General features: G+C 33.9%; 1 protein-coding gene across 44 annotated transcripts in view; it reads right to left on the reverse strand.

Moving 5' to 3' along the window:
- Positions 1-1,000: 1,000 nt before the first annotated feature.
- Positions 1,001-26,622, reverse strand: part of BAZ2B (bromodomain adjacent to zinc finger domain 2B) — a 390,894-nt gene continuing 365,272 nt past the window's right edge. For 40 of the 44 annotated variants that reach the window (XM_067026151.1, XM_067026147.1, XM_067026132.1 and 37 more), the window contains 10 exons: positions 25,185-25,840; positions 24,503-24,776; positions 24,167-24,322; positions 23,394-23,554; positions 18,591-18,901; positions 18,037-18,172; positions 13,149-13,295; positions 5,748-6,010; positions 5,343-5,486; positions 1,001-1,546 (listed from right to left, as the gene is read on the reverse strand). In XM_067026151.1, coding sequence (XP_066882252.1) covers positions 1,393-1,546; positions 5,343-5,486; positions 5,748-6,010; positions 13,149-13,295; positions 18,037-18,172; positions 18,591-18,901; positions 23,394-23,554; positions 24,167-24,322; positions 24,503-24,776; positions 25,185-25,840 — 2,402 coding nt within the window. In that variant the 3' untranslated portion in view covers positions 1,001-1,392. The remainder of the gene's footprint in view (positions 1,547-5,342; positions 5,487-5,747; positions 6,011-13,148; positions 13,296-18,036; positions 18,173-18,590; positions 18,902-23,393; positions 23,555-24,166; positions 24,323-24,502; positions 24,777-25,184; positions 25,841-26,622) is intronic. The other 4 variants (XM_059055345.2, XM_067026127.1, XR_010839121.1 and 1 more) reach the window with 3 other exon arrangements.

The following is a 26,622-nucleotide window of genomic DNA, read 5'->3' on the forward strand; positions in this document are numbered from 1 at the left end:
AAATTAACTAGTGTTTTTTTTTTTTTTTTAATTTCCAGGTTCATTAAGAAAAACTAAAAAACTAGTTTGTAAAAGTCTTTTATTGTATCCGTGCCACACATAGTAGTGAAAAATAACACTCCTAAAAAAAAGAATGCTACCTTTTCCACAACATTTTATTTTAAATAAAACTTCAAGTACTCTTACATAGGTACAAAAAAAATTCTGATCTACTTGCCTCCAACAGGCCACCACAACACACAGTAGATAAAACACAGTGGTTACAAATGTCTTTTAAATTTATTTCTGAGGCAAGGCAAATGGGAGGGAAATGTTTCTATGAAAAAATACTGTGTGTGTGTAGGAAATTGTCACAATTTTATTCCACATGGATACAAATGATTATACTTTAATTTCGGCCCTGGTGGCTTAAAATTATGTAACAAAATAGAAAAAATGGAAAACTAATATCCCCTACACCCTGTTTCAAAGGCAGGCACTACCAAGATCAAGGAGACGCCACAGTGTTGGTAGAGGATAATTACTGTACAAGCTGTATAGCTATAATTACCTTCAGACTAAAATAAAATGCTACAATCCTTCTAAGGCATAAACAATAATGTCTGCAAACAATATATACACATAATACATATTTAAAACAAGACTTAATATAAACAATAATGAACATATATACATGTCAATTTTTCTTCACTGTCTTGAAATACAATTTAACTACACAAGTGATGCAGCAACATATATATATATATATACACATATATATATATAAATGTACTTGTAACTCTACAGTAAAGTTTATTTTTGGTGCTTTTATAGCACATCAATGTAAACAGTTTAACTTGGCTTTGTTTTATATTTTAAAACATTCCTTGTTGTATTTTCAAGATTTAAAGCAATTTTTCTAGTTCTTCCTTTTCACAGAAAACGAAGATTCTGGATGTGGTTTAATCATAAATAATTCATAAAATTAAATACATTCACTAAAAAATAAACTACAAAGTAAAAAAATGAAAAATAGATATTTATTGAGAGGGAAAGGAGAACCATTTCCCACGTTAGAGCTCTGGTGTTGAATATTCAGTGCGATTTGATATATTTTAATTGCTATTGCACTATAACACCCTTTCCTTTGAAAATTCTTTGGGTGTGCTTCCCTGTTCTACCTAAATTAGCTGATAAATCACACAAACCAATAACCAAGGGCCTTGGTTGTTGTAGGAGTGAAGCCTTTAAAAACGGTATCATTCTTCTGATACTTTTTTTTTGTGTGATATTTATTTTAAGGAAAGAAAAGTCATTATGTATGTGCCTTGCACATGTATGTAAATACAGTTCACATTGCTGGTTCGTTTGTCCTTGTTTAAAAGGAAAAATACAAGAGAGATTATTATAACTTCAGCTCACTTTGAAAGTATCTGTCCACTTTTTTTCAAAATACTTCCTCATACTGTGGCCAGCTCTGCCTATATCAGAATCATCTTCATTAAATGTTTCACAGTTGTCAAAAACAAGCCTGACATCTAGAGCAAAAGTTTCAAGGTTTGGATACCTGGAAGAAAACACATGATTACAGGTTGCTTTTGTAGGCTGGTTTTGTTTTGCAAACAAATGAAGAGGTAATAAAAGATAAAATAAAACATAAAACTGAAAGGAAAAAGAAAAAGATTAGGGTAACTGCATTTAAACTGATATAAAACATATTATACCCTCTTATAAATAGGACGTTTAAAAGACTGCATGTGTTCTGGACATATAGAACTTAAAGACAGGTTAAATGGAAAACATATTTCTCTTGAAGATCAAGATATATTTCAACAAACTAGCATTTTTCTTACATCCAATTTCCTATTCGACCTGTATCACAATTCTGTTACAGGACTCATCCTACTTGATTAGTTTATTAACTCTGACCAACTGTATCACTTGCAGTACCCTATTTTTCACACTCAAAAGTATTTAGCTACAGTAGAAATAATATAAATGCTTCCCATGCACTATGTACATGACACTTGCCCTGTAGCTTTTACATACATCCCAGGATAGGTCACTCTGTGTTAAACCTTGCCCCTTTCCCATTTCTCTTCTTCTCTCTTCAGATATGCTCTTTTGCTCAAACACTGTCATATGATGATCCAAAACAAGCAAAAAAAGCATGTGCCATCTCTTTACTGGAGATAACATTATCAGGAAATGAGAAGCACTGTGAACTCAGTGCTTTTTTGGTGGGATAATCCCAGTCCTCTTTCCCTGTAAGAACGCAGAGAAGAGAACTGAAAGGTGCATGACTAGACTTATTAGTAAGGAAGGAGTGGTGCATTTCAAGCCAAATCAATACATTTTGAAAAAGGGCTTTTGGAAATTCAAATTTATATTAATTCTAACTTATGACAAATTGAATACTAAAATAATTTACCCATTAGAAATACCTATGAAGCACACACTGAAGCTCTGAGATCTGGTAAAAGTGGAATTATTTCTTTGATGAAATACCTTGTACAGTCTTTTCACTCCTTTCTTCTAATATGTGCAATAATAAAGGAAGAAAATTTCTTTATCTGGAATGAGCTCACAGAATTGTCAGCCCTATGTAACCTCACCCATTTTCCTTTTCTTCTGGGAATTATTATTTTTTAAATTAAGGTGAAATTCACATAACATCATATTAACCATTTAAGGTAGATAATTAAGGCATTTAGCACACTCACAACACTGCATTACCTAGTTCCAAAACACTGTCATTACCGCAAAAGGAAACTCTATATTAAGCATTTACTCTCTATTCCTTCCTATCCCCAGCCCGTGGCAACCATCAACTTGTCTTTTGGTCTCTATACATTTACCTATTCTGGACATTTCACATAAATGCAATCATATAACATGTGTGGGAATAATTTTTATAAAATATTTTAAAGTTGCTTTGAGAAATATTTATCTCTTTAGACTGTTCCTTCCTACAAGAAAAGGTTAATGATTAGCACTAGGGAGACAAATCCGGGAGAGAATTTTAGGCGAGATTCTAGATGAAATGAGTACAACAGGAGGAGGGGGCAGCTGATGGAACCCAGAAAGATTTATTAAAGGAGGCACTTCCTCCCCTCTGTTCTCTAAGTTTCTAGTTTAAAATCTGAAATACTGTTTGTGAGTTTGGGTCCCAGCTCATTAATTTGGGTTTAATGAAATAAGTCGAAGTTAGAGGAGTCTGAATTCTCTGAATTCTGTCTCCCACACCTGGCATCGCAAACAGGATTATAAAGAACTGCTTCTCTCTGCTTGCTTCTGCTGTGACCTCCTCCATTTACCTGCGCTCATTCTCAAAAGGGAGCTTAGTTAGATTTTGCAGATCTTCTGGTACTTCTGTGTTAGTGTGTAAGCCTGTTTATTTTGAGGGTTAGGTTCATCCTCTATCCAGGAACTGGAGAATTATGGAAGTTAAAAATGTTCATTGCAGCTCTATTTACAATAGCCAGGACATGGAAGCAACCTAAGTGTCCATCAACAGATGAATGGATAAAGAAGATGTGGTACATATATACAATGGAATATTACTCAGCCATAAAAAGAAACGAAATTGAGTTATTTGTAGTGAGGCGGATAGACCTAGAGTCTGTCATACAGAGTGAAGTAAGTCAGAAAGAGAAAAACAAATACCGTATGCTAACACATATATATGGAATCTAAGAAAAAAAAAAAAAGGTCACGAAGAACCTAGGGGTAAGACAGGAATAAAGACAGACCTACTAGAGCATGGACTTGAGGATATGGGGAGGGGGAAGGGTAAGCTGTGACAAAGTGAGAGAGTGGCATGGACATATATATAACACTACCAAATGTAAAACAGATAGCTAGTGGGAAGCAGCCGCATAGCACAGGGAGATCAGCTCGGTGCTTTGTGACCACCTAGAGGGGTGGGATAGGGAGGGTGGGAGGGAGGGAGACGCAAGAGGGAAGAGATATGGGAACATATGTATATGTATAACTGATTCACTTTGTTATAAAGCAGAAACTAACACACCATTGTAAAGCAATTATACTCCAATAAAGATGTTAAAAAAAAAAAAAGAAAAACCAAAAGAACCAGTTCATATATAGACAGAAGATTTTGCTATTTGGATCATATAAGAACCAATAGTTTTAATGTTTTTGGAATTTAGGCAGGTCCCTTTTGAAATTAAAAAATAATAAAATGGAACAGACATAATTCTTTAAAAGACTGACAGTTCAGCCTCTAGATAAATAAACTAGTCATTTGGTCAGTCTTGTAAATCATCTGATACATGTAAGACAGACACTGATCTTTATGAGTTAAGTTCTACTCAACTCTTCTAAACTGAGTTTAAATTACAGATTACAGTGATTTTCACCAAAAGAATATCTAGGAAGAACATAATAATGTTAACAATAATAATGCAATTAAACATATTTTATAGTTTTTTAAAATGTAAAGTTCCTTCTTTCTCCTTATTTATGACTTTGCTTGGAGTGATGTGCATGGGTTACACTAAGGTAAACTGGTATGCAGGAATAAAGGGTGAAGGGAGAATGGAGAAGGGAGATGCACAGCTCCTGGCCATTAACACATGGAATGCTTTTGTGTGGGCTTGTTTTGTAAGAGAACAGCCTTATTCTTGTGGCTCCAAAATGTCTAGAACCAGTGTCCAATGTCCAGAACCAACTAAATGCCACCATCTAACAGCTTCTACTCTCTGGCAAGCAGTCTTGAGGCAATCTAACAAAGATCATTAACTGTGGCCAGAAGTCATTTTGCTCTTTGGATAGGATCACAAAGAGAATATGGTAGAGAGGAGCAAATAATAATTTTCTTCCACATTTAATAAACACATTTTTAGTATTCTCCAACAACTCACAATAAAGCTTTTAATAGTTAAAATTTCCAGTGACCTTCTATCTTTACATTGTAATAATCTGAAAATATTACAGAGTCAATTTTTATTAAATCCACATGAGACAGTGTCAATATTCCACTGATGTACAATACAAGCTCTAGCTCACATGTAATTTACTTTGGGAGGCTTTCTTGACACTCTTCCTTACCTTCCAGGCTGAGTTTGGTGCCTTTCCAATGTCAAAATGCGTTATCACACTGCTCTTTAATTACTTAAATAATTTTAATTGATTTGTCTTGCATACTATACTACCCTGACCAAACGCATGCACGTGTGCGTACACACACACACACACACACACACACACACACACACACACACACACACCCTCTCCAAAGGCAGAGCCTATGTCTTTGCTGTTAATGTATTTTTGGCTCACTAGAAAAGTACCCGGCATATACCAAGCATTCAATAAATATTGAACTGAAATGATTTACTTACTGTCCACTACTTAATTTCTCTCTAATTGTGGAAAAATCCATAGGTTTCTTAATAACTTTCTTATAACCAGGAACAAGTTTCAAGTTTACAGGAAGTAGAAAAGGCCATGCATCCTCATGAGTTTCCATTTCAGTAAGGATCATACTAAAGAAAACAATGTCTGAAATCAGTATCTATGCTTTAGAAATATCTATTTTTATTAAAAATTTACCTTTCATAATCTTTCAAGTAAAAAATACAAATTAACTTATTTAAAAAGATAAAAAGATATATTTACTTATACTATAGACTTTCATTTCCTACTTACACAAATTGTCAAAAAGTTGCCTTTAGTATGGTAGAAGATTTCTAAGCAAATAAAATAGGAAGTTGTAAATATACAGTACATGAAAACTGAAATAATACCTGCAAAGAGCTAGGTCCTTGGAGTCATCTCTTTTAGGTTTCTTAACAGAAGTAAAACTTTCTTGTTTTGACAAATTAATAGAAGTGTTTTCCTCCATTTTTCTTTTTTTCAGTTCTTTGAGTCCTCTTTTTAATGAACTACTTGTAGATGCAGAGTCTTCATCTTCAGTATCCCCTGTTAAAGTTACTTTCTTGCCTTTTTTTGACTCAGTCTTTTTTCCTTTGACATGAAGTTTTTTGATTTTTAGAGTTTGACCACTTGCCTTTAATTTAAAAAAAAAAAGGAAATGAGGTATAAGAAAAATAACTGTCTACAGGCCTTTTATTATTTTAAATTAGGAAAGCCTGACAGGGCCAACAAAAAGAATGTTATCTCTGATCTTGAAAGTTGATCATTTTATTATTTTCAAGAGAGTCTATGAATTTGTTCTTCCATAATATGAGGCAAAAATCTAATAAAGCATGAAAAATTTATTTTAGGAATTCTTAAAATCTGAAGATGTTGATCTCGTGGTAATCCATCTTCAGAACTATAGAACTTATCAGCAGTATTTCTTTAATCTAGGTCAGTGGACCCCAACCTTTTTGGCACCAGGGACCGGTTTCATGTAAGAAAATTTTTCCATGGACAGGGGGATGGTTCAGGTGGTAATGCGAGCAATGGGGAGGACTGGGGAGCAGCAGATGAAGCTTCGCTTGCTCGCCTGCCACTCACCTCCTGCAGTGCAGCCTGGTTCCTAACAGGCCACCGAGGTAATGGTCTGAGGCCTGGGGGTTGGGGACCCCTGGTCTAGGTCACTAACTGAATGAGTTTAAAGATACAAAAGTACTATCTTTTGGAGCACAGTATAATTAAGAACAAAGGTTGAATATAAACAAAAATATAGATCGTATTAATAAGAAAGTTGAAGAGATAATTAAAAAGCTAGGCCAAAACAAGGAAAATAGCTCATGAAGTGTCAAATAGAGAAAAAGTCCCTTGTAAATGATCAGATCTACTGGAAATTGATATTTCTTTCTAGATAAAGAAAAAAAGCATTTTCTATAAGAATAGAGTTCCACAAACTTGTGGCTACCAGGTGTGAACAAAGCAGAGGGGAAGGAAGAGGGAAAAAATGTCTGTTTTTGAGGAAAACAATAAAGAAATAGTATAAAAGAGATTATATTTGGAATCAAAGAATATGATTTCCAGCTATGGCTCTGTCAGTAACTAGCTATGGAACTTTGTACAAAATTTTCTGTGAGTCCCTGTTTTCTCACCTGTAAAATAAGCAAGATAAGCCACACAATTGGTACGGTCATTCTAGCTCTAAAATTACACGAAAAAAAAAAAAACTTCAAAAAAACTCAACATGGCCTTACACAATCTAACTACAATGTACAGGCAGCACACTGATGTAACAATAGCTGCCCACCACACCCCTCAACCTAGAAATAGCGAAATAAATCTGTATTTTCAGATTTTACAATATTACAATAAATATATCAGATCATAGAAGAATATCAGTGCAACGACCCTGTAATGTATGGTTTTTGTTTTAATTTTCCAGAACAGTGTTTATCCTCTTTTAGCAAATTATTTCCTCTCTTACCCAGACTATTAAGAAATCTTAGACTTAAGACTTAGGGTCAGATATCAGTCAGCTGTAATTTAAAGTGGGATGTATCCTTGAAGTGAATTTGGCTGAAAAACGTTTCTCTGGAGTATTTCATATCAATTGCTTTGAGGATTTCAGGACCTCTTCTAGCATTGTTTTTTTAAATTGCTTTTAATCAAGCAATTAAAATTATTTGTTTCTCTATTGGTAGGTTAAAAGTATAGTTAAAGAGATATTTTAATTGACTAAAATAATAAAACAAACCATAAATCTAACATCTTTCCCATATCATATGAAAAATCACTACCCCTTGAAACTAACTGGAATAATTAAAATGTTTTACTAAGTCTCTTCTCCATTTAGTTTATTAATTTTTATTCACTAAAATCTGATTATTTTGAGTTTTTATATTACACTGAGATTTTAGCACTCTGAAATCATAAAAAAAGAGAAAGAGAATGCTTAATTCATGAGGAAAAGGCCTATTTAATGAAGATTAAATTAAGTTAGATTGAGTAATTGTGTTACTTAAAAAGAGCAAAATTTCATGAATAATGGGTCAAAATTTCTAGTTCCTATTTGAACTAAAAATACTGTTGGGTTGGCCAAAAAGTTCATTCGGGTTTTTCCATAAGATGTTACGGGATCCCAATACTTGGGATCATATTCTAACAAATTAATACTCATAGTAAGAAAACATGAAATTTAAATCCACAGAAATAAAAACTTTCGTGATGTTTTAAAAAGACAATGAAGCCTCTCTTTCTTTTATAAATGATGTTTATATCAGCTCACCTCATTAGATCATGCACATACACTTTTAAAAGCAAGCTTTTACACAGTTGCTCTGTTACTGATGACTTTGTTCTTGGACAGAGAAGTCCCCCTTCCCCACCCTTTCTATCTTATTAGAGCCCAAATCCAAAGAGGAACTTCAGGATACCTTAAACCGAACCTATCAGATTACACATAAAAGCGCTCATTTCTGTTATGCTTGTATATCTATATATCAGAAGTTGTGAACTGGTGGCTCAGAGGCTGTAAACAGCCCACAGAATGTATTGTTGTTTGGCTCATCATGCTTGTAAAAAATCCTGAATTTGTTGCCAACATTTAACATTTGGGAGGGCATGCATAAAAATCTATAATCTTGAAATATTGGTAGATCCTGGAACACTGGGCCCACATGTCTACATGATGGCTGGAGTTGAGCAATGTCTGTCACATATAAATGGGGGCATAGCTTGACTTTCCTGTTTGCTACAGTCCCAACTCTTTTGTGTTATTTGGCTTTTGTAGGCACTAGAATTTAAAATTTCTTGTGTGTGTGTGTGTGTGTGTGTGTGTATAATTATGTATATATACACATGCAAATTTTTTGATTCTGTGATCCTGAAAGTATATATATCTATCTTTAATATATACACATAGTGTATGTATATATATTGGCATGAAAACACACATATACACAGAATAAAAACAGTCACAATGACGTATGCAGAAATAGCTATTTGAGAGCAAGATGTATAATATAAATATTTGTAAATAACTGAATTACTGGAAAGATATTTTTTAAACCTTAACTTAAAAAATCTTTACCAAAATCCAATGTTTATAACATTTTTTATTCCTGTAAGAAACATAACACCTAACCCACCACATTTAAAAAACAAGAAAGTAGAGGCTTAGAAAGCTGCATTTACATAGAAGGGTTTAGATGAGATCATACATCTCACATCTTCTAGTCCACTCCTGAAATGATAGATAGCCAGAATTCTAATTTAAGCAAATTTACAGAAAACAAAACCTCCTATAGCCTACCAGATGATAACCCCAAGAATTAAAACACTAACTTGTTAGTAATTCATAAAGTATTAGAGACACTTTCTATAACTTGACATTTATGAAGTTAAAAGATAAGTTATGTACCACCAGGGAAGATTATTATTAAACTACATTTAACTATATATAACAAAAATGATCAAGTAATGAGAAATAAAAAAGCAATTATTAGTGAATATGGTGCCATGTGAGACCTCTGCTATTTTGTAAAATATAGCCTAAAATATAATAAGGTATTAATATAAATATATCCCCCCAAAAAATATATCACAGAATTTTAAAGTCATAAAAACCTTCAAACACATGACAATATTTGATCCTTACAAATCCCCGCAAAGAAGATACGATTCCACTTTACAGATATAACTTTGAAGCTAAGAAAGCACTCCATATATATAGATCTGGGAGGTGAGAAAAACCAGCAAAGGAGGCTGAAAAGGAGCAAAAGCAAGAAGAAAATCAGGTGAGTATGGTATCCTAGAAGACAAGTGAAAACAGGATTTCAAGGAGGAGGGGAAGTTCCATTCTATCGAATGTAAGTGATGGGTTAGATGAGATCTAAGCACTGATCACTGGACCAAGCAATGTGGAAGTCATTTGTTGGCATAGTAAAAGAAATTCTGGAGAAGCTGTGGAGATGAAAATATGACTGGAGTGAGTTTAAGAGTGAATCAGAGGAGAGAAATCAGAAAGAACCAGAACAGAAAACTTTCCAGTAAAGGGAAGGGGAGAAATGGGGGAAGTGGATCAAGGAAGAAGTGAGGCCAAAAGAGGGTTTTTGTTTAGTTTTTGTAAGATGGGAGAAATAGTAGCATCTTAGTAGGCTGATGAGAAAGAACCCAGTGAAGAAGGAAAAACTGATGATGCAGGAGAAGACAGAACTGCTGGAGCCATTCTCCTAAGGAGGTGAGAGGGGATAGGATCTGAAGCACAAGTGGGATTATTGGCTTAGTTAGGGGCACACAAGCAGTTCATGGCAACAGGAGGGAAGGTAGAGTATGAGAGCCCAGATATAGGAAGGATGGTAGGTGTGGTGGTAGATGCTTGTGATATTTTCTTCTGATGGCTTCCATTATCATAGTGAAATGGGAGTAAGGTCATCAGCTGAGAATGAGGATGGAGGAGACAGTAAATTATCAGGCACCACTAAAGGCCCTCTTAGCCTTAAATTTAAAGGGCTGGATGTTTTCTCCAGCCACATTCAAGATACCTTTGTATCTGAATATATAGGTGCTGGAGAAGTCAGAGAGTTGGATTAACCAGAATGACAGTTTTACCAAGTGAGAGAGAGGCACAGAAGCTAAGAGTGGATGCAGTGATTATAGGAGGAAAGAGGGGACATGAATGGGGAGAGGGACAGTGAAAAGGTCTTAAGATAAACGAATTGAAGGTCCCGATGAGATCAAAGAATTATTGGAGTTGGAGCGCTAGAGGGAGTGAACAGGAAAGAAAGGAGGCAGTGGAGAGATGGATGCTTGAAACTGAGTTTATGAAGTGGTGGTAGTTACTGGTAGTAACTATGTCAAGAGATTAAACATGGAAGAGAGTGTCTGAGATAGGGAAACCCTAATGAAGAGTCTGGCCCTCAATACATTCTAACCCTTTCACACTTCTTACTCCTTACTTTATAACTCTAAAACCCATTTCTTTCTACTTTATCATAGTGTTACTCTTTAATCAATTAGCATTAGAATTCACAGGTTTCCAATTTATATGTGACTGGAAAGTGACTTAAAATACATATGCTTATTACCATATGACCTAGCAATTCTACTCTTAGGTATATAACAGAAAAATTGAAAACATATATTCATACAAAAACTTGAGTATGACTGTTCATAGCAGCATTATTCATAAAAGCCAAAATGTAGAAACAACCTAAATGTCCATCAGCTGAACAGATAAACAAAAAGTAGTCTGTCCATATAATGAAATATCATTTGACTTTAAAGATGAAGTGCTAGAACACAGATGAACCTTGAAAATATTGTGCTAAGTGAAAGAAAAAGGCCACATATTGTATGATTGGATGTATATGTAATGACAATAATAGGCAAACCCACAGAGATAGAAAATAGATTAATGGTTGCCAAAGGCTGAGAAGAGAAGGGGAATGGGGAGTGAATGATAATGTGTACAACCATACTTTTTGGGGATCATGAAGATGTTCTGGAATTTGATAGTGGTGATGGTTGTACAACTTTGTGAATATATTAAAAACCACTGAATTGCACACTTTAAAACGAATTTTACAGTATACGAATTATATCTCAAAAAACATCCCCATAAAACTCTTCATTTTGATCTGGCAATTAAAAAGTTTTAAGTAATAATACTACTTAAAAAATACTAAAATTTATATGGAGCCACAAAAGACCCAGAATTGCCAAAGTAATCCTTAGGAAAAAGAACAAAGCTGGAGGCATAACCCTTCCAGACTTCAGACACTACTACAAAGCTACAGTAATCAAAACAGTGTGGTATTGGGGCAGAAAGAGACATATAGATCAATGAAACAGAATAGAGAACCCAGAAACAAACCCTCTCACCTACAGTCAATTAATCTACAACAAAAGTGGTAAGAATATACAATGGAGAAAAAACAGTCTCTTCAGCAAGTGCTGATGGAAAAGCTGGACTGCTAAATCAATGAAATTAGAACACTCCCTGACACCCTCACACCATATATAAAAATAAACTCAAAACAGTTTAAAAACCTAAACATAAGACATAAAAGTCCTAGAAGAGAACACAGGTAAAAACATTCTTGGACATAAATCATAGCAATATTTTCTTAGATCACTTTTCCAAGGCAAAAGAAATAAAAGCAAAAATAAATGGGACCTAATCAAACTTAAAAGCTTTTCCACAGCAAAGGAAACCAACAAAACAAAAAGACAACCTACCAGACTGGGAGAAAATATTTGCAAATGATGCAACTGACAAGGGGTTAATAATCAAAATACACAAACAGCTCATACAACTCAATATCAAAAACACAAACAACCCAATTGAAAAATGGGCAGAAGACCTAAATAGATATTTCTCTAAATAGGACATACAGCTGGCCAACAGGCATGTGAAAAGATGCTCAGCGTTAAGCATTACTAAGTATTAGAGAAATGTACATCAAAACCACAATGAGGTATCATCTCACACCAGTCAGAATGGCTATGATCAAAAAGTCTACAAATAATAAGTGCTGGAGAGGGTGTGGAGAAAAGGGAACCCTAGTACACTGTTGGTGGGAATTAAATTGGTGTGGCCAGTATGGAAAGCAGTATGAAGGTTCCTTAAAAAATTAAAAATAGAGCTGCCATATGATCCAGGAATCCCACTCCTGGGCATATACCTAGAAAAGATGCAAACTCTTAATTTGAAAAGATACATGCACCCTAATGTTCATAACAGCCCTATTTACAATAGCCAAGACAAGGAAACAACCCAAGTATCCATCAACAGACAATTGGTTTAAGAAGATGTGGTACACATATACAATGGACTATTACTCAGCCATAAAAAAGAATGAAATATTGTCATTTGCAACAACATGGATGGACCTAGAGATTATCATACTAAGCGAAGTAAGTTAGATAGAGAAAGACAAATATCATATCACTTATACGTGGAATCTAAAAAATAATACAAAAGAATCTATATACAAAACAGAAATAGACTCACAGACCTAGAAAACAAACTTATGGTTACCAAAGGGGAAAGGTGGTGGTGGGGGTGGTGGGGAGGATAAATTAGGAGTATGGGATTCACATAAAATAGATAAGCAACAAAGATTTACTGTAGAGCACAGGGAACTCTATTCAAAATCTTTTAATAACGTATAATGGAAAAGAATCTGAAAAAATATATATAACTGAATCACTCTGCTATATACCCGAAACTAACACAATATTGTAAATCAACTATACTTCAATAAAAAAATTTAGTTTTAGATCAGTCTTACCTTAGCAATGCAAGCTGGACAAAACCAGTCCCCATCTGGTATAGTTGTAATCTTGGGTCTATGGCAGTATGTATGACAGCCTTTGTCACAGCCATCGCAAAGGAGGAGCAGTTCTTCATTATCTCCCTTTCGACAGATCTGGCAGTACTATAATACATGGAAAATCATTTAAAATTAACACTCTGCTACAAATAATAGTTTTTGGGATATTAAACATACCATTAATTCCTAATTTATATTAGTAATGAACATTCCACTTGCTAACAAATATACAGTAGCCATACACATCTATGTATCTCTCGTTACACAGATATGGACCACATGATGGGGTGAGCAGTTCAGTTGGGGTAAATGCACATTTCAGGTACACTGCAAAAAACAAAGCTAGAGGTTGAATGCCTGCACACACTTCAGAAGCATGTACACATTAACATACGAAATAATTAACATGACATTAGAGCACATAAAGCAATGAATAGCTTTAATACATGGTGTTTTAATTTTTTAATATATTTCATCGTTTGCTTATCTTAGCATCCTCATGATATCCTGAGAAAGAAATAAGTAAGAGAGTAATTTTTAAGATCAAAATTAGGAACTTGTATTAGTAACAGAATTAGAAATAATAATAATAAGATGTCACTGTATTTTGACTATGTCCAAATCAGGAAACTTTGGAAATCAACCCAAATCAAACATGTGTCACAAATGTAGAAAATGGATCCTACAAAATGATTTCTAAGGGAAAAAGAAATTGATACAATAAATTAAATAAAAGAATTTAGAAGTCATAATTTATTTTCTAGGACTAAAAATAAAATTGTTTCTTCTCTGTTGAAAAACTTCTAATACCATTAAGAACTTTAAAATCTATAAAGAGATTCTTTTTCCCCGTGCACAAATATTCTGTATAACAAGTTTCACAAAGGGAAAGAAGGAAGATCAGACAGGTAAAAACTTTAAAGATGGCTTTAAAAAATGGTAAGCACTAACATTATATTTTGACATTTAGTTTTTATTTCAGTCACAGTAGACAATGTCCTGTAATCAATATTCAAAAAAATGAAAACATTACTAATATAATATTGTACATCAACTATATTTCAATTAAAATAATTAAAACATTTAAATTATAAATCATTTGTACTAATTTATGTATTTATATAATCTTAAAAACAAAATAGCTTAATTGTTCAAACTTAATTTGTTTAATTTCAATAAAACATTAAATCTTAATCTGGGAATGTCTAAAATAGTCTTTCATAACTCAATACGTACACCAATGTTAGCTTAAGAATCTTATCAAAACAGCAGATACATGTTATTCACCTTAACAAATATCTATCAAATATATGTAATATACATGTAATACTAAAACTGGCATGTGTACTAAGAGAAAAAGCAGTAGAGTTTAATATCCCAACAGTAAGAATTTATTTTATGACCTTTCCTGATAACCACCTCACTAAATACCTTAATATGGTACTTATATTTTATTTATAAAATATATATTTATTATAAATTTATTTCTCAAAATTTGAGTTATTTCTTTAAAACTATTATAAAACTACTCATTGAGAAGTAACATTTCGAAGGTTATATTTCAATCCCTATAACAATAAAATTTAAAAATCAGATTCACGAACATTAAGTAAATTCTCATTGTTTTCTACAATAGCTAAAAATACTGAGAAGCCTGTCTTACATCTCACATTTATGATTTAAAAATAAAATTATTTTCTGATACTTATTAAGAAAGGGTGGCAGGTATCAAGTTCATAACATTTTTGAAAATCCACAGTAATAGCTCACAATATGTTAGAGCAAATGTAGTAATATTTGGTTTTAACTCCTTTGCTACCACAGTAAAAAAAAAAAACAGTGGATGTTGCCGATTGCTTAACAACAGAAAACATATTGTGGGCTGAGAAGTATCTGGAGGCAAATCATGGCAGCTCCTTCTTTCCTAGTAACCATGGGATATTTCTAAAGATATTGAGCACTTTAACATTTTTTTTTTAGGACTTCTTATGAGGTTTATTATAGGTTTTGTTACATTTCTAATTAAAGGTTACAAAGTGCTCATTAATATTTGAATAAGAAACTCTGCCTTCTTTTCAAAGTAGTTTTATAGCAAATAATGTATTATTAAACATTAAAAAAAGAAATAAAAATTAAGAGGGGGAGTTAAATAATGAATGTATATTAATTTATTAATAACAATGGAAAAGAAGTTTGTAAAACCTGAAATAAAGCTTTAGATTGCAGAAAATAAGTATACTAATATAAAGGTAGATTTTGGTACAAGTTTTGGGTTTCTGTGTATAGGTTATAACAAAACTGCCTATATTGCGATGATTGTTTTGGTGTAGATGAGAAAAGTAACTGTACAAATTTCATTCTGATATAGGAATTGAATCTTTTTGGATCATTATAGCCTACATTTCACCAAATATATTTGTCTAAGGTGACATTAAAACTGGTTTTAATAATTTTTATAAGAAAAATTATTTTTACCTGGTAAAAATGCTACCAGATGACCTGAACAATGCCTTAAAACTTATAGTAAATTCTAATCTATATAGGGAAAGACCTAAATTTGAGCATATTGTGAAAACTGCAGATTCATTATTCCATGGACATTTTAGAAAGAAGTGAAAAAAAACATAGAAGAAAGCAAATTTATTTGCATAGAATGAATAAAGTCTTGAGTAGTCTAAGTATAGAGGTAAAAAGGAAGGAGAGAATGCTAAATTATTTAAGAATCACTTCTTTTCTTTGGGGAAGATTATTTAAAATAGGAATTTTACCCTTAGTCATTCATGAAAACAAATCTCAAATGTTTGAATTTTAAAGCTAACCTGTAATTCAAAAGCAGCTGTTAAAGTAATTCATAAAAGTCTACATATAATAGATATTTCTGTATACGATACAAAAGAGGCAAAAGGGACACATACATGATTTAAAAATAAATCTCTCTCTGGAAAATATAAGAAATATAGCTTTTATTTTGAACATATAGCATTTGTTGCCTAGTACAAAGTAGAGGCCACTACATGATAACTAACTGGGCTTGAACAAAGAAGGTGAAAAAACATTTTTAACTGTTAGAGGAAAGACTAAAAGATCTACTCAATGCCAACTATATCCAAATATTGGGTTGGCCAAAAGGTTCGTTCACTTTTTTTCCGCAAGATGGCTCTAGTAACACTTAGTTGTCTATAAGTTCATTCAAAACAATTCTGTCAGATTGTATGTGACACCTATCATATCAGCGTGCATTTAAAAAAAGACATCAAAATTGGTCAATCTTTGTGTAGCCATTTTAATACTGAAGATGGAAGAAAAAAGGCAACATTTTCGGCATATTATGCTTTATTATTTCAAGAAAGGTAAAAACGCAACCGAAAAGCAAAAAAAGATTTGTGCAGTGTATGAAGGTGCTGTGACTGATTGAACACATCAAAAGTGGTCTGCGAAGTTTCATGCTGGAAATTTCTCACTGGATGATGCTCCATGGGTAGACCAGTTGAAGTTGACAGCGATCAAATCAAGACATTAATTGAGAACAATCAACATTATACCATGCGGGAGATAGCCAACATACTCAAAATATCCAAATCAAGCACTGAAAATCATTTACACCAGCTTGGTTATGTGAATCGCTTTGATGTTTGGGTTCCACATAAATTAAGCAAAAAAACCCTTCCTGACCGTATTTCTTCATGCGATTCTCTGCTTAAACATAATAAAAATGTTCCATTTTTAAAACAAATTGTGACGGGTGATGAAAAGTGGATACTGTACAATAATGTGCAATGGAAGAGATCGTGGGGCAAGCAAAATGAAACACCACCAACCACACCAAAGGCCGGTATATGGTGGGACTGGAAGAGAGTCCTCTATTATGAGCTCCTTCCAGAAAACCAAACGATTAATTCCAACAAGTACTGCTCCCAATTAGACCAACTGAAAGCAGCACTCAACAAAAAGTGTCCAGAATTAGCCAACAGAAAACGCATAATCTTCCATCAGGATAATGCAAGACCTCATGTTTCTTTGATGACCAGGCAAAAACTGTTACAGCTTAGCTGGGAAGCTCTGATTCATCCAGCTTATTCACCAGACATTACACCTTTGGATTTCCATTTATTTAGGCTGTACAAAATTCTCTTAATGGAAAAAATTTTAATTCCCTGGGAGACTGTAAAAGGCACCTGGATCAGTTCTTTGCTCAAAAAGATATAAAGTTTTGGGAAGATGGAATTATGAAGTTGCCTGAAAAATGGCAGAAGGTAGTGGAACAAAAGGGTGAATACGCTGTTCAAGTTCTTGGTGAAAATGAAAAATGTATCTTTTATTTTTACTTAAAAACCGAAGGCAATTTTTTGGCCAACCCAAAACATGATATCGGTGCATAAAGGAAGAGCTCTCTGCTTATTCTCTATTTACTTAGCTAAGTATTTCTGGCATTAAGAAAAGAAAATTCATACAAATATAAAGATATTTTAGAAATGAAGTGAATGTACTTAGCAGGTAATGTTAGCAACTGGAGTGTTTACAAGATTGAAAGGGCCTTCAAAACATTCCGATTAACAACTATTATGTTGACAGAATGGAGAAGACAACTTCAGTCAGAGTTATAAACAATATTCAAAGGAGAGAAAAACAAGATTTTAAAAAACGAAAGATAACATTTGGTAGGTTCCTTCAAAAAGCTCAAAATAAGGAGGAAAGTATCAAACTATACAGTATTTAAGAATTAAGGAAATTCTCAAGTACAGCATACATTATTTTGACAATAAGTAATGCATAATTAAGAAATATCTGAAGATTGGAAAAAACAGGACAAAGTAAATTATAGTATTTCTTAAATAAAAACACTTACAACTTTCATAATTGATTTTTCCCATGCTACTGATTTCTGTAACTGCTGAATGCACAGAGCTACCTGTGCAGCACTGCGAGCTTCTGATAATGCCCTTCTCCATACCCTGAGCCCTGGAGCAATATCCTCTTCAATTCTGCATTGAAATATAGAAAAATTAAGTAGGTCACGTCCACATTTATGGTTACTGAATGTGAAACAATCATCACACTGAAAGCCAAGCAATGACAAAAACATGTAACAGCCAATAAGTATAAGGTTTAAGCAACTAAATTTGATGTAGTGCACAGACTGTGGCTACGTGCCTCAAAGCTTAGTCACAACCAGGTAAATGTAAGATTTGCAGGATTATCAACGCACATAACAGGATTTATGTGCAGGATTATCAACGCACATAACAACAAAAAAAAATGTTTTTACAAAGCACCATGCAAATAGCATGATCCATATGGATCACAGACATACAAGAAGATACATAGATAACAGGCAATAGAAAATAGGCTCCAATTAGCAAAGAAGCACAATAATTTTTCAAGTTAATCTCAATAACCTACCCGTCACCATCACCACTAATGGATGGTGCAGGAGCAGGGACAGTAACTGTGCCCACATTATCCAGTTTGATCTGAATGGTGGTACTTAAGGGGCTCTTCAGATACCTTCTTTCAATGTTCCGCTCCAAATCAGCCAGCCTGGTTACAGCTATATCTAGGGGGTTGTCACTCTTCCGTTCCAGTGCATGTGCACTGCTTTCTTCTTCGCCAGTAAATTCTCCATCATGCTCCTTGCACAATTTAGAAAATGACTTATGTTCAAAATATACCAAGTCCTCCCTTTCTGATGCAGGCTCTGGACACATCCAACCCTATATATCAAAAGAATAATGTTATTATGGTTTCCTCTTAAAATGCCTGCTGGGTGAATTACCTTTACTTAAAATACAGCAGCAGACACCAGCAGATCTTAAGGATCTTTACTAAAAGTTTTTATCTTGTGTTTCCTAATGCTAGGTAGAAACAAGAATAAAAAATTAAAAGAAACAGTTGTGAGACGTTTAAAGAAGAAAATTTAATAACTTTTGATATTATGAAAGGTATAACAAAAATCAGCAAAGTATTCCGAGAGACTTTAGACTACATGTTTATTCATTTCAACAGAAATCTCTCAGTGGTCTCTGAATTTAGCTCTTCCTTTCCATTTCCATTCCTTCTACCACTCCTCCGTACAGGGGTCTGTACAATACTTACCATTTTTCCTTCAGCCATAGGAGTTTGCGTGAGCTGTTATATTTGTCTGTAGAGCCTTTCCCTGTTGCTCTTAACCTAGTTAACTCCACTCATCCTGCAGCTCTCATTTTAAAAGTCCTCAGGGAATCCTTCTCTGACCTCCTTTAGCAGGTAAGTCTCCATATTACAAGCCCACAAAGGACCATATGATACGCCAAAAATTGTGGTACTCACAATTTTCTACTATTGTGATTATTTGATTCACATCTTTTTACCTCTAAATTCCATGATGGCAGGGACCACGTCTGCTTTTACTCATTTTCTCTCCAGCACAGTGAAAGTGAATAGTAGACACTCAATGCACACATGTTGATTGAATAAGTGAATGATCTTATAACTCAGCTTGCTTTTATTGATCTTCTACCTCAAAATCCTTCAAAGTTTCCCTCCTGTTTAACAAAGTCCCTATTTTTATCATGACATTCAAGTACCTCATTCTGCCTCTTCCTCTCATGTTCCCGTTCACACATCCTACACTGCAAATTCCACAACTTGCAACTCCACAAACATGCCCTAAACTTCTGGATCCTGGTGCTTTGCTCAGGCTGTTCCCTCTTCCTAGTATGGCATTCCTTGTCAAAAGCTGAGTCACCTTCTCAAGTTCCATCTCAATTGCTACGTGAAATGTTCCCTGATCTCTCTCATGTCTGCATCAGAAGTTATGTATTCTTTTTCTAAATTCATGTATGACTCTGTACTCCTCTATGATCAGTTAACAGATTCTGTGGAGATGTATATATGACTTATCTCCCTATTAGATGACAAGCTTTCTGACAGCAGAAACCACATTTTATCCAATTTTGTGGTGCCTACTGTCTGATGTGGAATAGGGGCTTAGTAAATGCATATTAAATGAAAAACAGAATGAACATTATCCTTTTTATTAAACCTCTTTAGAGATAATTATTTTATCTTGTATATTAGGATCAATTCCTCTTCTTTAGTTCAGTAGAACATTTATATTTGTGAAGTAAGGATGGAATTATGAATAGTACATGTAAGTGCATTAGGTACAAGTCATGTCAAATGAACCTCATTCCCATATTTTGAAAAGGGTACTACATTGCTAAATCAAGAGAACCCTGTAAACATAGCATATCTTGATGTCTGCAAGGCAAATGACAAGACAAAAAATGAAGACTAGAGTAAAGAAATCTAGAGTGCTGAAAACTGCTTCCAAAAAATGGTGATTGACAGAACTCGTGTCACCTCAGAAAAGGTCCCCAGTGCCAATGTCCAAAAGGCTCTGTACTTGGTTTGTCCTGTTAATACACTTATGAGTAACTTGGTTGATTGTTATTAAATCTGCAGATGATTTAAAACTAGGAAGAAAATTTAATATTCTGTATAACAGGACTAAGATAAAAATAGTTCCATATGCTGAAAAATGTACCCACATGAAATTAATAAAAATAAAACAATGATAAATGTAAATTTTAGGTTCGAAGTTTAAGCAACTAATCACAGAAATATTGAATACTATATGTGATAGAACTCACTTAAAAGCTCTTTGAAAGAGGGCCAAAGTTGTTTTTTCATAACGTATACTCAGTGAAACAAGAATATGATGTGGATGCTAAAAAGCTAGTACAAAATTCAAACAGCATTAATGGAAGTATAGTGCTGGATTAAGGAAAGTAAAAGTCCCATGAACACATTCAGACAGTGCTATGTACAGTTATGGATACAACATTTTAAGAAGGATATTAACACTGGTGTTTATACAGAAGAGAATTGTGTACATGGAAACTATTTCACAGGACTAATGGTTGAAGGAATTAATTAGCTTGTAAAAGAGAAAACTTAGAAAGAGACACAGGAGTTATCTTTAGAGGAGCTGGAAGAGTAATTAGGTTTTTTATATACTCTCAGCAACAGAACTAGGACAAGAGACTTGCAGATTTTCCTATAAAATAATAAAGAATGTCCAAATTATAAGCAATATTAAAAATATAAATGAATGCACCTAATCAGTCCCACAGGCCACCTGTGTGATGTGTCTTCACGATGGCTAGTTCCCCACGTTAAACATATAACTATTTTCTTAAAAAAAAACCACATTAAATCTTCTATAGATATTAAAATAACGTCTTGTGGTTATTTTCATCATTTGTGTTTTTAGACTCTTCAAGAATAATATAATTCATTTTTTTCAGAATAATACAGAATAATTTAGTAATACCTTAATAACAGAATATTAAAACATTTCACTTAAAAAACAAATTCTACTTTTCTTATATACTTAGAACACAGCCAAGAATGTCTAAGCAGCCAGTAATGTGATAAGGTTAATCCAGGAAAATATGAGTATAGCTCCAGGAAAATGTTTCAGGCCCACACCCTGACTTTATACTTAACTTAAAAAAGCTTGGGACTTCCCTGGTGGCACAGTGGATAAGAATCCAACAGCCAATGCAGGGGACATGGGTTCGAGCCCTGGTCCGGGAAGATCCCACATGCTGCAGAGCAACTAAGCCTATGTGCCACAACTACTAAGCCTGTGCGCCACAACTACTGAAGTCCATGCACCTAAAGCCTGTGCTCTGCAACAAGAGAAGCCACCGCAATGAGAAGCCTGCGCGCAGCAACGAAGACCCAACTCAGCCAAAAATAAATAAAGTTAAATCTTAAAAAAAAAAAAAAGCTTGGTGATATGCTTTCCCAACCAATAGCCAGTTAGAACTGGCAAATTAGGTGGAGGAATTTGGGGGAAAATTGGGCCAGTAGAACCAATCAAATTTAAACCAGCAAGTAGTAGCAACTGACCATGAGAGAAGACAGAACCAGACTGTAGAAAGCAGACACAGTCGTTTAAAAGCAAAGCACACTAGGACCATTTAATGTAGGGGCAAAACCTCTTCACATTTCCTGAGGGAATCATTATCTAATAAATTGGTCTTTTCACTAATGATTCTGTGTCACCAAGATAATTTAAATCAAACTCATTATTCTCAATTTAAGAAGGCAGTGTAATGCATATCATAAGCGATCTGACAAACATGTTAAAAATTTGGTGCTAAATGGAATAATTTTCATTTCTCTAGAAAATTAACTTGTGTGGAAGACTTCATTTTTTGAAGATGCCAAATAAATGAGGCATTTTTATACTGTATTATAGTACTAGGAGGAAGATATAGTTTACTAGCAAAATAGAGTCAACTAATGATAAATTTTGCTTCCCAAAGTTGGTAATTATGTTTGCGGCAAGAAAGGGATATGTTATTAGCTCTGGAAAGTGACATTTTTTGGAGAACTTCAAAAGTTTCCAAATGCCATAGGATACTATTATGGCATAAGTTTCTCATTCTGAATAAAACATAAAATAGCAAATCAAATTACATGGATACTACATTTTCTAAACCTTTTCAGGTATCTCACACTTATTCATCATCCATCCATTTATTCTCAGAGACATCACCTTATTATCAGCTGAGAAGACTTTATACCCCTCCTACCAAAACTAAAAATACTTGCACTAAGGTAAAGCTTTCCTTTTGTCTGTCCATTGGAAGCCAGTCTGATCATGATAATGCTTGTGACAGGGTAATGCCCAGTAGATAAATAAATTTAAAATTTACATATATATGTAGGGTGTGGGGGTATGTGTATAATGATACAGTGTATATTTGGATATATCTATATTCTCCAATTTTAAATTATATAGAGTGAAATTTTGACATACAACATGGCTTGATGCAAGGAGATGCCTCTATATGAAACAGTATAGTAGGAATTTGATAGAGCATTATATTTATCATGGGAAAAACTAGAAATGACACTTTTGAATACCATTAAGGAGGCAGCAAGATTTGTTAAAAAGAACACAAGTTCTGGAGTCAGACAGACTTGGATGAATACACACTTAGCTTACTATATGACCACTGGCAGGTTACTTACTTTGAGTCTTGTTCCTTACCTGTAAGATGGGGGAAATTAATTCAGGATCATTTTGAGAATTAAATGAAATAAAGTGAAAACATTTAGCAGAGCAACTGGCACATACCAGGTATACAACAAATAATAGTTACCTTCCATCATCCTAAAAACAGATTTCATTCCAATCAATTTTACCTTCACTTGCAAACTTGCTGATGCAACTCTCCTTTCTAGATCTTCTACCTGTTGAAGAATACTCAAATCCATTTCCATTGCTTGTTCTTCTACTGACCAGTTCTCCACAATATCTCGAGTTACCTGGTTTTCTTCATGTTCATTTAATTCAATAATAGCAACTATATTTGAAAAGAAATTAATTTTAAAATCCACTTTATCCCTCAATGATTTCTTCTAAAAAGTGAATAAGTTTCCAGGGATAACATATACGTGTAACTTAACACACACAGATGTACTTGTGCATACACAGGCAGATTACTCTTAAAAGTAGGAATATTCTTTTTTAAGAAACAAAGCAATATGTCTGGGCTTCCCTGGTGGCGCAGTGGTTGAGAGTCCGCTTGCCGATGCAGGGGACACGGTTCGTGCCCTGGTCCGGGAAGATCCCACATGCCGCGGAGCGGCTGGGCCCGTGAGCCATGGCCGCTGGGCCTGCACGTCCGGAGCCTGTGCTCCGCAACGGGAGAGGCCACGGCAGGGAGAGGCCCGCATACTGCAAAAAAAAACCCAAAACCCCCCCAAAAAACAATATGTCTGCAGGTTGTGAGAAATTATAAGAAAGTAATACTTATTTAAGAAATGTAAAGAGTTACTGTTTGTTGAACAAAATAGAAAAAAAAAAGCCCATTAGTAATAAATTACGAATTAGGATATACTAAAATATGTTTTAAGATAAAAGAACTAATTCTTATAACTAAGCAAGAGAGCAGAAGTCTCTTTTAGGTACATACCATCCTTATTCTTGATGCAAGCTTGAGTAATATAATCCAAGTGTTTCTGAATTTGTTTTTGTAATGCCTTTTCTCTTATTCCTCTGAGATGCAGCACTTTGAGCAAAGCTTTTAGGTCCTCTGGGTCAATAATTCTCCACCAACCAAACTGCATTTCTAAGTTAAGATAAATATGTAGATCTTTTTACAAATATTTTGAATATAAATTAATGGCACAATGCAAATCAGAAGACATATAACTATGTAGAAAACCATCAAAGATTCGGTTATAATGCAGGAATCTATAACAATAAAATAAAGTAAGTAAGTGGCTATAAACCATCTCAATGTACCTACCTTCTGGAATAGGTTTTGGATTAGGAAAATCTACTGGTTTTGCTACTTCAACAGCAACAGGTTGAGTTGAAGAGACTCTTTCATTCTGTGGTACTGGAGATTCATTTTTACTTGAAGCAACATTAGGAGTCAAGAATGAATTACTATTTCCTTCTGATAATCCTAACCCTGATCCCAGACTAGGTAAAGGTGATGTAAATGGATTACTAGAAGTAAGCACACTGGTGGGCCACCCACAAAACTGGAGTCCCATCATAGATACTCCACTTTTCATCTGCAAAAAAAAAACCGAAACATTTTAAAAGTAGAACAATCTAAGAAGTTAGGAAAGGTGTTTAGAACCAGAAATTGTTTATAAAATTCAGAAAAAATATTCTTTCACTTATCACAATTAGAGGCAAACTAAATACAACAGTAATACATCGTTTCATTTGCTCCCCAAGTAATTTCTTTTTAGATATAATGCAACAGTAATAAGTTAAAAAGTATTTAAAGAGGGCTTTGACTTAGACATCAGTAGTTCTGATGAAGCTTGGTGATAGCAATTCTGACTCTTCAATTTTCAAACCATGGTGGAGATAATATTATAAATATTCAACTGATTTCCCTAGAGAGAAAATCTTTACAGGGTCAAAGATTAAATAAAGCAACATAAAAATGAGTTACAATTAGCCGCACTAACCTGAAGAGGTGATAAAGCAAATGGATTTAGGCCAACAGGATTCTGAGCAGAAGATGATCCAAGAAGAGGAGCTGGGGCAGGCGAAGGTGACTTAGATGGTGGCTGAGACTGAGGAGTCACTAAAGAAGCAGTTGACAGACCTGCATGGGTAAGTGATGTGTCATCACAAGGTGTCCTTGGCAAAAGGCTAAACCACTGTCTATTCTTTTCAGTCAGTGTTTTTAACAACTGGTCATTGGGGAGAGGACTATAGAACTTCCCTGGACCACCTGAACTGGTATTGAACAGATTATTAGAGTCTGTCTTTTCCACGCTGCTTTGTGTTGGTGTTGATTGAATGCTGCCCAATGAATGTTTTCCACTGTTTTGATAAGACAATGTGCACCCATTTGCACTACTGTTTGGCTTGGGGGTTATTACATCTGACTCAGGAGGCATCTTAGCTACTTCTAAAAGCTTGCTTAATTTTGAAAATGAACCAGGTTTCTGAAGAAACAGATTTGTGTTATCTTTTTCTTTAGTATCTTCCTTTTGCTCACAATGAACCGGATTTGAACAATTTAAAGTGTCCTCAGAAGTTTCAAATATTTCTTCTTTGATCTGGATACTTTCTGCCTTTTTTAGTTTTTCTCTTTCTTTTGCAATTTCTTCTAGTCCTAAAAAATTGAAAAGCATTATAAAGATCAGTTACTCCAGATCAAACCAATACTATAATTATATTCTTTTATTACTTATCAAGTTATATGCATAAATATTTTAGGAAACTTTTCTAGATTACTTAATACTCTCCATTTTCTCCTTTTTTTCCTTTTAGATTCTCTTGCTCATTGGAAAATTAATGTAATTTTGTGACTAATCTTTAGAAAAACTAAAATATAAAAAATTTAAAAGCCCTAATACACAGCAAAAATTATTATTAATATTTTTGTCTAAACCCTTCCAGGCATTCTATATGTACACACATACACACTTAAACCTATAAATTAAAAAAAAAGTAAATCTCATTATATACATAATGTTCTAACCTACATGTTTTGCTCTGTAAACATCCTGATATGTCAATAAATATATACCTACATCATAAATTTTAATGGCTATAGAACATTCAACAGAATATATCATAATTTAAATAATCAATCTTCTACTGATGGCTATTAATAGGGCCCAGTTATTCACTATTATAAAAAATGCTATAAATGATGAATGATGACCTTGTATCTGTATCTTTGGACTTAAATTTTTAAAAATATTTACTTCCTTAGGATAAATTTCTAGAAAAAACTTACTGAGTCCTAAGATATATACTTTTCAGAGTTTTTGAAATATGTTGTCAAACTGAAAGTCTAGATCAATACACGTTCATACCAGAAGCAAGAGCATCTGTTTGCCTACACCCTCAAGGAAACTAAATACTATCTGTATTTTTTGTTTTTGTCAA

Source organism: Kogia breviceps, chromosome 2 (assembly GCF_026419965.1).
Source record: "Kogia breviceps isolate mKogBre1 chromosome 2, mKogBre1 haplotype 1, whole genome shotgun sequence".
Taxonomy (NCBI): domain Eukaryota; kingdom Metazoa; phylum Chordata; class Mammalia; order Artiodactyla; family Physeteridae; genus Kogia; species Kogia breviceps.